At 41.5% G+C, this 13394-nt stretch overlaps 1 protein-coding gene across 2 annotated transcripts in view; it reads right to left on the reverse strand.

Annotated features, from left to right (window-relative positions):
• ITPR1 (inositol 1,4,5-trisphosphate receptor type 1) overlaps nucleotides 1-13394 on the reverse strand; it is a 129377-nt gene that overhangs the window by 21053 nt on the left and 94930 nt on the right. For both annotated transcript variants that reach the window (XM_019536601.1, XM_019536600.1), the window contains 7 exons: nucleotides 12690-12865; nucleotides 10976-11140; nucleotides 8917-9112; nucleotides 7119-7220; nucleotides 5193-5332; nucleotides 3516-3681; nucleotides 2362-2522 (listed from right to left, as the gene is read on the reverse strand). In XM_019536601.1, the coding sequence (XP_019392146.1) occupies nucleotides 2362-2522; nucleotides 3516-3681; nucleotides 5193-5332; nucleotides 7119-7220; nucleotides 8917-9112; nucleotides 10976-11140; nucleotides 12690-12865 (1106 nt within the window). The remainder of the gene's footprint in view (nucleotides 1-2361; nucleotides 2523-3515; nucleotides 3682-5192; nucleotides 5333-7118; nucleotides 7221-8916; nucleotides 9113-10975; nucleotides 11141-12689; nucleotides 12866-13394) is intronic.

Below are 13394 nucleotides of genomic sequence, written 5' to 3' on the forward strand. Positions count from 1 at the left end.
AACTGGAGCCTGGCCAGCCAGACCCATACTCCAGGTGCTGGCCAGGCTTCCTGCCGTGGCTGCAGCTCCAGAAGCCCCCCAGGACTCTAGGTAAGGCTGCTGGGGCCAGCACAGTTGCTGGCATCAGTCTCCCTTACCCCACCCAGGGTAACCTGCCACGCACCAAATCACGCGTGGCAGAGGCGTTCCCCAGGGGACAAGGAGCAGCAGCACAAAGCGTGTTGCTGCTACTTCTCCCCAGGGAAACAAACGTCCGCGCTCACCTGGACGCGCCCCATGTGCTCGAGCATATTCATGCTTCCCTTCCCTGTCTGTTACAAGTTAATAAAGCTGTGTAAATACTTGTGTTGAACAGTGATACTAGATGGCAGCCTCTGGAAAGAGAAGTGCCCAGGCTGCGTCACTACCAAAGATGTTAGAGTGCCACCTTCAGTCTGTTTACATGGGAGAAAATCCCTTCTAAATCTAAAAGGGAAACGATTAGACTTTGGAAGAGCATGTGCTTGCAGCAGACATTAGGCAATCTCCGATTCCCACCCACTCCCAATACAAACAGACAAAATAAAACAGCCTCTCCAGCAGGGTAAATTGAAACCTTGGAACCGGTGGCGTGTTTGAAAGGCTTTCCCCTTGCCTTGTCTTCTAAATTTGTTTCTCTGATGATGAAAACAAAAAGTCTGGAGTCAAACATAAAACGCGCACCAACTCACTCCTATTCGCATCATCTCGGCAGACAAAGGATTTCTACCTCTCTCTGAAGAATTGCAGAGGGGCCGACAGAGGGATCCACGTTTATGTTTTCGGGAGAAAGGAACAAAGGAAAAACTCTTTGTGCCATTAAGGAAATAATGCCAAATGAGAGACACGGAGAGAAGCTTGCCCCCCTGGGGTTTCTGAAGGGTTTCTCCGAAACCGTCTTAGTGCTATTTAAAACTGGCTAACGAAACCCAATGACTGAGGCCTCTATCCAACGATACAGCTATTTCCACTGCACCTATTGCCATTTCCTGTTACATACATGAGATGCAGACGATGTACTGCGCACAACTCCCTCACAGTTCAATGCTCTAGATATAATAAGAACCATCAACAGCATTTCTGCAACTGAAAATTAAAACCCTTGAATTCTGGCAGAGGGTCTGCAGTTTCTCAGCAACTGCTGCACTAAAACGTAAGGCTTTTTTTCTTTTTTTATTTGCTTGTGAAAAACCACGTTGAAAGTGAACACACTCTACAATCAGAAAATTTAAAAGCCAACACAAAACCATCTTTTCTCAAAGTACTAGTTATTATAGTAGGCTAAATAAAGGGGACAATATAATCAAGTCAGCCTACAGGCAGGAGCAGCAAAATGCTCAGTTATCTCACTGTGCTAATCCTCTATCAGGTGACTGCTCACAAGATTTTTTTAAGCCCTTGTTACCAAGGCAGAAACGCAGAACTAGGACATACACTTCAGTGACCCCAAAGTAACACGTATAGCCTCGGAGAGATCTCAGTGGGATTTACATTCCAAGCTGGTTAATGTTCACCGTCCATTTAAAGGTATGCATTACCGCTACAGTAAAAAGGGCTGTAAAGATAAATGAGACCACAAGTCCCATGGTACCCATCTCACCATAAAAATAATTCATGAGGCTGACAGCAAAAAAAAAATTTTTTATGTATATAAAACTAACTGTAGATCAGGAACAGCTTTCTCTCAGCCCTTAAACAGGCCACAGACATTAGACACGAGTTTGACACAGAACACCGTTCCAGGAGTTATGAAGCTGCACTCTGAAAAGACACGATATTTAATTCTCTCATCAGACATTAATTGTGGCTTATTACTTCCATAAAGCAGAGGTCAGTTTAGGATCCTTCTGTTGAAGCAGGTTATAACAGAAATTACATTCGACACAATGCTCCAAACTTGAGGGGAAATAGTTGCTTTTCTGCTACATGGGCATCACTATTAGTCTCTACCTACTTTGGCACTTGCATGCAAATATGTTAACGGGTTAGCAGCTACAGGTACAAAAGATGAAGACTGCTCTATAACTACCACCTGACAGCCCACACAAACACACACCCACCCTTGAAATCTTCATCCATGAAATCTCTTCTTGGAGCCAACCCTCTTGCCCGGAAATGTCACGCAACCATTTTACCTTTAGGTACGCTCTCCAATTAAGGGAACATTTTAACAAAAGGCAAGATATTAAATCGAGTCAAGCTGTTTGGGTAGGACCTCCTCATGTTCTTTCACAGGAGGAGAGCCTCCCAATCATACAGACTAATAATCCCAGGTTTGGGAACACCAGAATTCACTGTCTCAGACAGACAGAAGCACCTGCTCTGCTGGGCTTGATAACTCACCTTGATCATTTCTGCAACGTAACTTTCTGGTCCAGTATATTCTGTTGAATCTTTAACTTTTACCAACACAATAAAACACAAATAGTGCCACATATTGTGCTCTTCTTTTATATGTTCTTCAAATGTGACTGTCTTGTTATCAAACTTATCTCTTTCCAAACCTAAGGAGAGAGGCCACATATCACCCGTGTTAGCATTTAATAACTCTTACCAAAAAAAATATCGAAAAAGGATTCTGAAAACAGGAAAAAAAAAAAAAAAAAAAAAAGCATTTTCAGTTTGTTGCATTTCTATGTTAAGGATGAAATGCATGCTTGAATAAACAGAGGCACAGGGATTAACTCCCTACAAAGGGCATTAGATGGGGGAAACAATACTGAATTGTACCACTAGCACTCATTACGTCTAGTAATGCCACAATGAAATAAGCAATGTAGAGAATGCAATCAGCAGTTAGTTACATTTCATAGAAATAAAGTTATTTTTCTTTATTTCTTTCTGGAGTAAAAGTGAATGCAGAACTCAGCAGCTGCTCTGCAATAAATTTCCATTACATAGTTATACTGCCCTATATACTCATGTAAATTCTGTATCCATGTGTAATTTAACCACACAAACCTCCCAGCCTTAAATGTTTCACTTCGGTGAACTCAGAACTAACTGCTTTGCAGAAACCACTACACATCCCAGCATCTTCAAAAAGATCCATTTTAGTTAATCCCAGGCTCCAACATAAGACTGTTGTCTAAAACATCTGGGAAACACAAGTTTAAGAACTAGGTCAGCTAGAGCAAAACGTAGCAAGGAGTCATTTATAGAGATGGCACGCTCCCATTCCCAAATTCTGTGCCAGGCAATTAATTGAATTACCAGGCTAAACAAATTCTCCACCCTGTAGGCAAGAGACAGCACCAGGCAGTGTCTCTCAAATCAGGATCCTCTCCTTGAAGAAAAAGATTGGGGAGAGCTTTCAGGACCCTGAAAACAGGATGTAGGCCTGATGGTTCAGAAAATCAGCTGGCTGAAAAATGCAGTGGCACATGTACCAACATAGTAGGGCTCTGGTTTCCCAAAGCCAAACACTGCCCAGGGAGCTCCCTTTGGGCTAAGATGAAAGAGCTGCTGGCTCTAAAAGCAACTGTTTCTATACTCACCACAGATAAAGCAAGTTGTTTTTAAAATTTCTTCTTTCTTCTGTTTTTCACTCCTCAGATCAGCAAATGTATCAATGATCACACCAAAAATCAAGTTAAGGACAATAATGATCACCATGAAGAAGAAGAGGAGATCATATATCACTCTAGCAGCAAAGAGAGGTTCCTGCAAGATAAATATTTTAATAATTAACCCAGATCCAACCAAACACTCACCCCTTACAAGTTCTCTCCATATTTTAGCAGCAATATTATGCCAACCTACAGCCTCTTCCCCCTGAGATCTGCTACTGGAAACCACCACTCTACATAGTCTTCCAAGGCGAATTTAAAAACAAAAACCAAACGCCTGGCTAAAACAGAATAAAAAAGGGAAAAAAAAGAAAGATGCCAATTAGCTGACTGATACTGGCTGACATGCGAGGCTAGTTCCCTTCTACTCGCTATCGACAAGGCTTTTTCCTCCTCCTTGTGCATCTTGCCGTTATTTTATCTCTCTTCCTGACCCCTTGATTTCTAAACCCAAAAGGTGTAGGCTTTGTTTTTCTCCCCAGCATGAGGGTGGCATAATCACCTCTAGCTCTGCATAAAGAAATAAGAAGTTGCATCTTTTCCCAGCAAGTTCACAGTAAACATTTCCTCAACAGTAATTTCTATCACATATGCTAATGACACAGTCCTCTCAAGTAGCTGAAGCAGGAAGCTGACTGCAGCTGGGTTTGCCAGTGCCTGTTTTACTACTGATGAAGGGTAAAGGTTTCAAAAGACCCTAAGAATCCCATTTTCCAAAGTAATTTGGGAGCTGAAGTCCTATTAGGACTTATGCGATTCACATCATTTTACCCAAAGGCCAGGCTGAAGACTGGGAGTACCGAGTAAACATGGAATAAATGTACAGGTCTGCACTCTGGGGCCAGACAGGCAGGCAGCTACACTAGGAAGGGAAATAGGACCATCTCCCCTGACTCAGAAGGGGAGGCACCTCTCGCTTTGTCTGGTGGTGCTAGGACGCACGTTTCCCCTCTCGCCAGCCACGTGGCTTTGAGAAAAACTGCAGAGGGACTGCAGCCAGGAGGAGCACACGCGCAGCCAAGGCAGAGGCCTTTGGACGCCCCACAAACTTCCCCCAGCTCTGATCGGACTCTCCCCACCCTGTGCCAACACAACAGGCAGCCTCCTCCCCTCTCCGTCTCTTCACATCTGCTTCAGGCCACATCGAAACCCTTCCTGCAGTCTCTTCTTCCCTGCCTTGTCTCCTCCCAGCAGTCTTTCCACTCAGCTTCTCCCAGCCGTGGTACTTGCATCTCTGCTTGTGCAGCATGGCTCTTTCCTTCCCCTATACCTGCCTGGCAGGCTCTTTGGGACAGGGCCTGGCTGATGCTCTCGGTTTGTATGTAGGGCTGAACCCGCTATCCTCGTGGGTCCTTGGGGTCTACGATCATAGTCATACTCATTAATAATAATAAAAATGGATCCGTCAGCAGGCTCATTTGGACATGCTGCTGCTTAATTTGATTCAGCTTTGCAGAGATTTAACCCTAGCAGGGGCTTTTTCAGATAGTCACGCACGTGCCCACACGCACAAATAGACAGTGTACACAACCTTCTCCTCAGCAGAACTAGATCTCTAACCTTATTTGGTTATCACTCTTCCACCCCCATTCAGTGTTAATTTACCTCTTTGGATGGCTTCCTGAGCACATCTCCTACTCCACCCCCACTCCTGAGCCCGTGACTCAGTACAGTAACAATGCACATCAGTAACGTCTCACACGTATGCTCTTTATTCTCTTCCTCGTTTTCTTCAGAAATCAGTTCTATTAACACAGCAAGCAAAGACATGTTTAAAAAAGCAAGAAGTTAAGTTTTTAAGTATTTCTCTTTGTTGTCTGAATTATCTAGCTAGCAGCTAGGAGTTTTCTCCTCTGATACCGTTTTAAAAAGGGAGAGACTTTAATCATATACATACATTTCTAGTCAGCATTGCAAATAGTCATAGCAGAACTTGTTAGGGACAGAAGAGGAGCTGATCGACTGGTCTTCATTTCTGGCTCTTGTGTCCCTCTCTTTCCCACCACTGCAATTCTTTCTAGTTTCAGTGAGTTTCTAGTCTGACTGGCTACATTTCCCTACGACTCTAGAGGCCTATGGGAAGCTGTATGGCAGTCCAAAAGCTTAGCCTCTCACACTGTAGATCTGGCAAACTGTGCAGGCTTTGAGCTACGTTCTCAAGCAGCAGCCTTGAGGCCTGCATTTCTAATGGCCAGAGTGCCAATACAGACTACTGAAAATGTTTCCCAAGCTCGGCTCTAACCACAGAGGTTATATTCCCCGATTCATACTTTCAGTTGCGGGAGCTCAAGAACGCGTGTAAATTCCACGCATAAGAACAGACACATGCCCTACACCCCCCTCCAAACAAAACCTCCCCACAACAGCAGCAAAAAACCCTTTACAACGTTCATGTTACATAATACGATAGGAATCGCGCAGCTCTCATTGTGAAAAGTGGAACCGAATCAAAACTTCAGGTCCAGACATCTGAAAACACTTTGAATGTTTGACAGCAATCAGAGATGCCCGAGCTGTACCAGCTCTGACTGTAGAGAAGTATCAATATCAATTTGAATATAAAAAAAAAATTGTGATGTTAAAAAAAAAAAAAAAAGTCTCCCTTGCTAGTCTGAGCATGTACACAGACCAACAAGATCATCCCCTTCCTCCCACAGCTAAAAAAAGACAAAAAGAAACTATTAAATATCAACACTGCTCCACGATTTATCACTGGGGGAACACGTGAGCAACAGCCATCTCCTCTTGAGGACGGACTCACCACCAGCCCTGACCTATGAAACCCTGAAAACACATTACAGCTTTATTTGAATGAAGAATATTAACGGTCTTTATTTTCTCATAGCTAGCACCATAAATCGAAGCAAAGCAGTAAATTAAATTTGTAGGAAATAAGCTAAAATACTTCACTACTCAGTTTAAAGGCTAATCATTATACTACACATGATTGCACAATTATATTATCGTTCATGTCTAGTTCCTTGATATATATATTTTTTGAAATTCCCGTTACCCATTTACTCGGTTTACTATTTACTTATAATTCAGCACACAACTAAAATTAGACTCGTTGGCTAACTACCTTGAATAATACTCATAAATCAGTGCTCGACTGCCTTTTCCACATTAACAGTTGGGGCTGATTTTACAAGCAGAGAGATCCACTTCTGAGGTCAAAATGGATGATCTGTTCTAAAAACTGTAAATAAAAGTGCAAATTGCATCACTTTTCTCTGCAATTTCTTTAACAAAAATTCAAAAACTAACAAACATCTTTCAGTGCAGTTCATATTATTGCTACGGATTACTTGTTCCTTTTTCCCCCTCCTAGTCTAAACAGAACTTCACGTACCAGCTACCATTTACAATAGAGATGGTGGGATAAATTAATCCTCCCTCAACCCAGATGTGCTCATGATATATAATCCAATAGAGCCAAATAAAGATTTTTTTTTTTTTTTTTTTTTTAAATAAACCTCAGAGAGTGAAAATTAAAGCTGTGGTTTTAGAGTTCAGTAGTAAGACACCTACCTTTTGAAGGAATGACTGAAGAACAGTTTTCCCCACTACCTGCTTTACATACATCTGAATACAGGAACTCCCCAGTCATGGTCTCACCAGAGTCTGTGCGGTCTATAAACAGGTAAGTTGTGGCATAAGAAATGCAGTTTAACACTGACTCAGTTTTTATGCAACCAATTCATAGATATTAAAGCAAACTAATATTAAAACACATAAAGATAAGTAACCATACATATAAACCTCAGGTAGGTTCCCTGAACCTCTGGATGATTACAAACCTCCTAAACTCTTGCATTTAGCATTTTAAGATAGTTTAATGAAGGACAAGATACAATTATTTTCACTGCTTGATACTCAGACCGTGCAATCATTTTACGTACTCATCAGATTCCAGATTTGGGAAGTACAACAGTTAGACCTGTTCTAATACACCATGGGTGCAGAGGGACTTAGAAAATGATACCAATTAAAATGAGGGGTGAAGTTATTGCATGTCAGCTGATGCTACCTAACGGCTGCGTGCGTCTATGTTAGCCCAGGGTAAGTGGAAGTAAACAGCAGGGCAGGAATGACTGAATGTGTACCTACCCGGAGTAGGTACACATTATCCATGGCAGTGAAGCCTGCTGGTGCCAAGCAGGAATTGGCCTCCTGAATCAGCAGTTACTTCGGTCTACTTTTCATTTACTACAGGATAAATCAGATGCATGACAGTACCATGCATCAGTAGATGCATGGTAAGTGCCCCACCTTTAAAGTGGTATAATTTCTTCATTTTATCTGCAGCTATATTCAGGAGACATTTCTCATGGTGCCTCAAAAGGCCTGCATTTACAATGCACTGCAAATATCAAACATCCTTGGTGTCCTTGGCATTTGACCAATTGTACAGACAGCCCGAAATAAAAAAAAAGTTGGTAAGGTTACCGCTTCTAGCTTGATAAATGGTAAAAATAAAAAACTCTGGCAGTGGGGGAAGCAAGTAACGCTCATCTGCATAGTTCAAGGTTCATGCCAAAAAAGAGAAAAAAGCCAATCACTCGGATAAAAAGTTTCTTTGCCCCCCACTAAGGTGCTTGCTTGAGGCTAATCGAGAGGGGAGGAGGCGCGTGTGAAAACAATATTTACTTGAAACAAGCAACTCTTAAAATTCAGAAGAAACCTGCAGCAGAACTTAAGTTGAAACCAAGTATTTGATGGAGGTTAATGCTTTGTAAACAGATTTGGAGAAAACTAATAAAGGAAATATGTAGGCTGAGCCCACTGGAGCAGAAATCACAGTGTCCACTTCACTTTATTAAGCTTTATTTTAATATTAAATGAGTCTCTCTCCCCCAGGTTGATTGGTGAATGGAGTTTGAACTACCATGAAAAAGCCAAAAAATAACCATTCTGGTTCTAGCAAACCAAGGCAGTATATTGCACAGCTAGTGAGCTCCTCAGAAGAACAGCATAAGCCTCAAATTTACAGGTAATACACTAAGAAAGAGCAGGCTGAACTGGGTAAGACCATGTGGACTGTTCTACCATGCAGTAAGTGAGAAAACCTCTAATGAAGGGAAAAGGAGAGAGTTTAAAAATGCCGAGTCCCATGTTTTTGGTTTTAGTGCTAGTTTACCAAAAAAAAACACCAGGCTTATTTATTCCAATTGGTCGTACAGTGTATTTCACAGAAAACAGAATCTGTTGTACTCAGTCCTATGAGGTGCTGACTATTTTTTGCAAAATAAAGGTGTTCAGCATGGTCACAGGAAGTAACTTTTGCAAAGTTTACAAGCATAACGAGTTATAAGTGACCAATACCTACCTGGCAATAACGTTTCATTGGGCAGCTTATCTACTTCCAGGATAAAGTCATCTTTGAAGAACAGGTACCCCACTATCGAGAACAGGTAAACCAAGATAAGTGCAAGAACAGCAGTCAGGATGATGGACCGTCCATTGCGAGTGACACTTTTAATGACATTCAGCAAGGTCTCTTCTCTATACACCAAGTCAAAAAGCTGCAAAAAAGGGCAGGTCAAGTCCTTTCATAAAATTTGCTACCAAAAGAAGCAGGATTGTTAGATTTTGGGATAATATACAGAGGGATCTTAAAAGCCTAACTGCAGTGTTTTGAGGCTGAAGGGTTCTTGATGTTGAAAAACTTGCTACTGAAAATTTAAGATGCTGGAATAAATCACCCGTAACTACCTGGAATAGAAGAACTGCCTCTCTGGTTTTGGTTCAGGTATTCTCCCCACAAACACACGCAAGCCTTGGCACACAAGCTTATTTGGGTTCAGGGTAAAGGAACTTTTTTTCTCTTTGTCTCACCTCTTTTCAGTTCCAAATTAAAAAAGAAAAATTTAGCTGGCAGCTTTCTGAAGAGCCTTTTTTTTTTAATTATTATTATTAATAAAGGGTACAATTAAAATAAGATGTCTGGATGGGGGTAAATCAGTTGTAGTGATTACATCTTTTTTCTGTCCAAATTTAAGTTCATAGACAAATACTTCCTTCCCTTCCTGCTCTTGTAAATCTTGGGATATCACTGAGAAGGCCCAGCCAGTGATCCAGCTTTAGTCAACAAGGGTAAGATAAGACAAAAATGAAAAGGTGTGGTGGCAAAACAAGCCTCATGCAGATTCTTGCTAAGATACTCTGTACAGGCATTCCTGGGAGGCCTACTACAACGTTACAGCCTCTTTTCTACAACCCTTCCCATCAGCCTGCAGATATATTTTATGTCAGAAGTTTGGCTGATACATAGATGACCTTTCTAGTGGTAAATGTGTTCTCCAACTTCCCTTAAATGAATACAGAAGAAAAATCCCAGTTCAGTTGCAAGATAATATAGCAAGCAACAAGGAAGTGGAGAAACATTCAGAGCACTGAAGGGGCTCAAAGGTTCACTTGAAAAACACTTTCTCCTCCCTGCTACAGATGTATTTGTTCACTTCTCCCTTTGAATAGCATTGTGCTCCTCACTAGGTGTACTTGCCACACCTAGTGGAAAAAAAAAACTTATGCCAGGCATCCTCATTGCTCACCCAAGGCTCAGAAATCAAGGCAAGCTTCCAAAACAGATGAAGTCCTCAGGACAGCAGGACATGCAGGCACTGGAGAACAGTTTGTCCTCATCTAGATGAATGCGCTTCTCGTTCATGTCAGGTTGTCTCCTAAAGAATCCACCATTATAGGGATTCTTTATATAGTATGCACGCCAAATTTTGCTGCACGTTTCTCCAAGGCATTTAACTCCCATTGGTTATTTAGACGAGCTCTCTATACTACACAATTAACATCAAATGGTTTTTCTGAATCAGAATATTTTAAGTCTTTTCTTACCTAACCTCTAAAACATAAACAAGGTGCACAGTCTAGGCAAATTCAACAGGTTTCAAGCTTAGCTCAAGAAAACGGCTGTCAATCTTCCCCCATCCACAGACTGTCTGGGAACGAGACCCACAATGGGGAAGTCCTTTGAATGACCCCCTTTGTAATTGTGTACATGTTTATAATCCTACCTTTTAAAGTCAACCTATCTTTTAAGTCAGTCAATGAAACATGCACATCTTGTATAAGGTCCCCGAGTAGAAGAAACACAAAAGTCTTGCATTTTTCTTCCACAAGGTAAGGAGAGCATCAATGTGGAAGGGGCTATATAAGAGGGCTTACGGAACAGCCTCAAGTAAAATGGCCTGACCTCGGCCTCCCGAAAAATAACCACGAAAATGATCTTTGGTAGCTGTGAACGAAATGGACAGTATTGGCTCCATTTCTGGGTAGAAAGTACCAAAATATTTTTTTTTCATCCAGATATTACTGCGATTTGAATGTTAGAAGGGCAACGACAGAGGTCAAAAGGCAAGAGAAATACCTACCAATAAGCTATAGAAAAATTCATGTACGAAGAGTCCCATAGCACAAATAAGAAGGTACAGCAGATGATAAAGAAACTCCACATCCAAGATCATTGCCTTGTATCCTCTAGTGAAGGTTCCACAGTTACCCACAAAACTCATCACAAAAATTGTTTTATTACAAACCTAAGGGAAAATTTATAATAAAAAAAAACATTAGCCACAGTGAATACCACATGGACTTGAAAATCACGGAAGTCAATTTTAAGAGTCCATAGTAATTCAGCACAGAACAACAGAACTGTTGCAAGTGCTTGTTAGGTGGCTGAACAATGTAACCCCTAATTTTACCTTCTACTGCATTTCGACTGCCCCAATGGAGTCAAAAAGCAAAAAAAAAAAGTCTATTTACTTGTGTCACTTATAAAGCATATGTACTGCTATCCAACACACTTCAAATCAATTATGTAAAATAAGACTCTCGCTTGGAACAGATTACGTATACATATAGCTAGGGCAATAAATAGTCCATATGTAACATGGATGTAATATAGAATCCACATACAATGTGGAGTGTTTATTGCCCTAGCAAGATCCTTAACCATTTTGCCTCATCCCTTTTGTTCTCCATTGGAAGCTCTTAAAGGAGACACACACGCGTCTCCTTGAAGAGCTTCCAATGGAGAACAAAAAACTCAAAGGCACTGGACGGTGGCAAAATGGTTAAAGATCTTGCTAGGGCTCCACTGACGTGAATTCAGGCCCTATTCTGGACTTGTGCCAACTGCTGCCTAAAGTTGTCCACCCAGTTGCAAATGAATAGCTGGTCAGACTTGGGGAGTAGAAAGGCAGCTGGACATGCTGCTATCACGCAAGCCTGATAGGCCAATACTCAGCTGGACCTTGAACTGGTTTTGATGGTAGCGCTTGTTAATAAGCGGGTATTACATCTGCCAACATCAATGGGCTCACAGATGCAACTGAGGATATCCGGCACTACCACAACACCATCACCGCCACGAATGCAATAATATGACACCAGAGTACGTGGCATTTTGAAATGCACCTGGTTGAAAGGATGTGCAGTTAAGCAGTCTACTTTAAAAGCAGTTATACAATAAATACAGGAAGACATCCAGAGCTGAAGGCTTTGCACTGCTTCTATTGGTTTAGAGAGAAATACTTTCCATTTGGTTTACCTGTCCCCAGACCACAACTGTTTGTATTTGAGTCCTAATGAGGCTTTCTCCAGTGGCTCAACATGCACGTTCACTCTACCTACTACCGTAGCAAAGTGATTAGTGTCAGACTTCTGGCTGGCAGATATGCTGCAGACAGGCATTTGGGAAATGCACTGTTTAGTCAAATCCCACACAAGCTCTTAACTACTGTAGCTTCAATTCTGAATAAGGGACGTGTTCGAGCAAAAAAACAAAAAAAACCCCCAAACCCTCTCAAGTACTTGAGGGTCTCTCAGACTTCTTGGAGTTCCTGGCTGAGTTGGAAGCTGCTATTACATTGCAACAAAAGCAGGGGAAAGCCTTGGGGCTCTTAAACTTAGAAGGGGAAAAGCATTTGAATGAACCACAGCAGTTGTTCCAATTAGGGAACTGCCTTTTACACAAACTCTGCTACACTGTTCCAGACTGAGTATTTTAGTCTGACGTTTTCATGAGGGGATAAAAAATTGTTATGTAAGCTGCAACAATTTCAATAGAATTTACTTGATACTTACATTAAATGCACCCAGAAGAAATAAGGTAGGCTGTAAACCTACTGAAAATATTAGCCGTAATATTGTAGACGCTATTAAAGCTCGGATACCATGGGGCTTAGGAAGAGCTATAACTATGGCCAAAGATATCAGCATAGCTGTCCAAAGCAAGACCGATAAGTGAGTCTCTAGTGTATCTGCAGTGGGGGGAGGAAAAAAAAGAAAGGAAATTCAATCTCTTAACTACCAAGTATAAGGAAGACAAGATTAGCTAGATAAATGCCACATTACGCAATTACTGTGCAACATCAGCCCACCTGGTCAAACATGAAGCATTTCAGATAGGCGAGTGGCAAATCTGAGCCCAGGACCTCAGGTACGTTTTAATTAAATATATTGCTTGAACACATAAGGCATTATGCAAGCACCAAGCATCGTTATTAAAAAGTTTCTTCCTTTTACTGTACATTAGATGCACCAAACATAATTGAATGCAGAAGAAACAGATTTTTTCTAATGCACTCAAGAGCTTCCGCGAATGGGTGGGTGAAGAGAGATGACAAGTTTCTAAACCTGGTTCCCATTCCAGCCTCCTTTTATGCTTTCAGTCAAAGCCCTTGCACCAGTTTTTGTTGTCTCTTGTTATTTCCAGTTCTATTTAGAGTGTCCCATGAGGCTATCTGCTTATATAACATCAGCCGGCATGGCTAAAAATACACTTCCGTT

The sequence above is a fragment of the Crocodylus porosus genome, unplaced genomic scaffold, assembly GCF_001723895.1.
Source record: "Crocodylus porosus isolate Cpor-Errol unplaced genomic scaffold, CroPor_comp1, whole genome shotgun sequence".
NCBI lineage: Eukaryota > Metazoa > Chordata > Crocodylia > Crocodylidae > Crocodylus > Crocodylus porosus.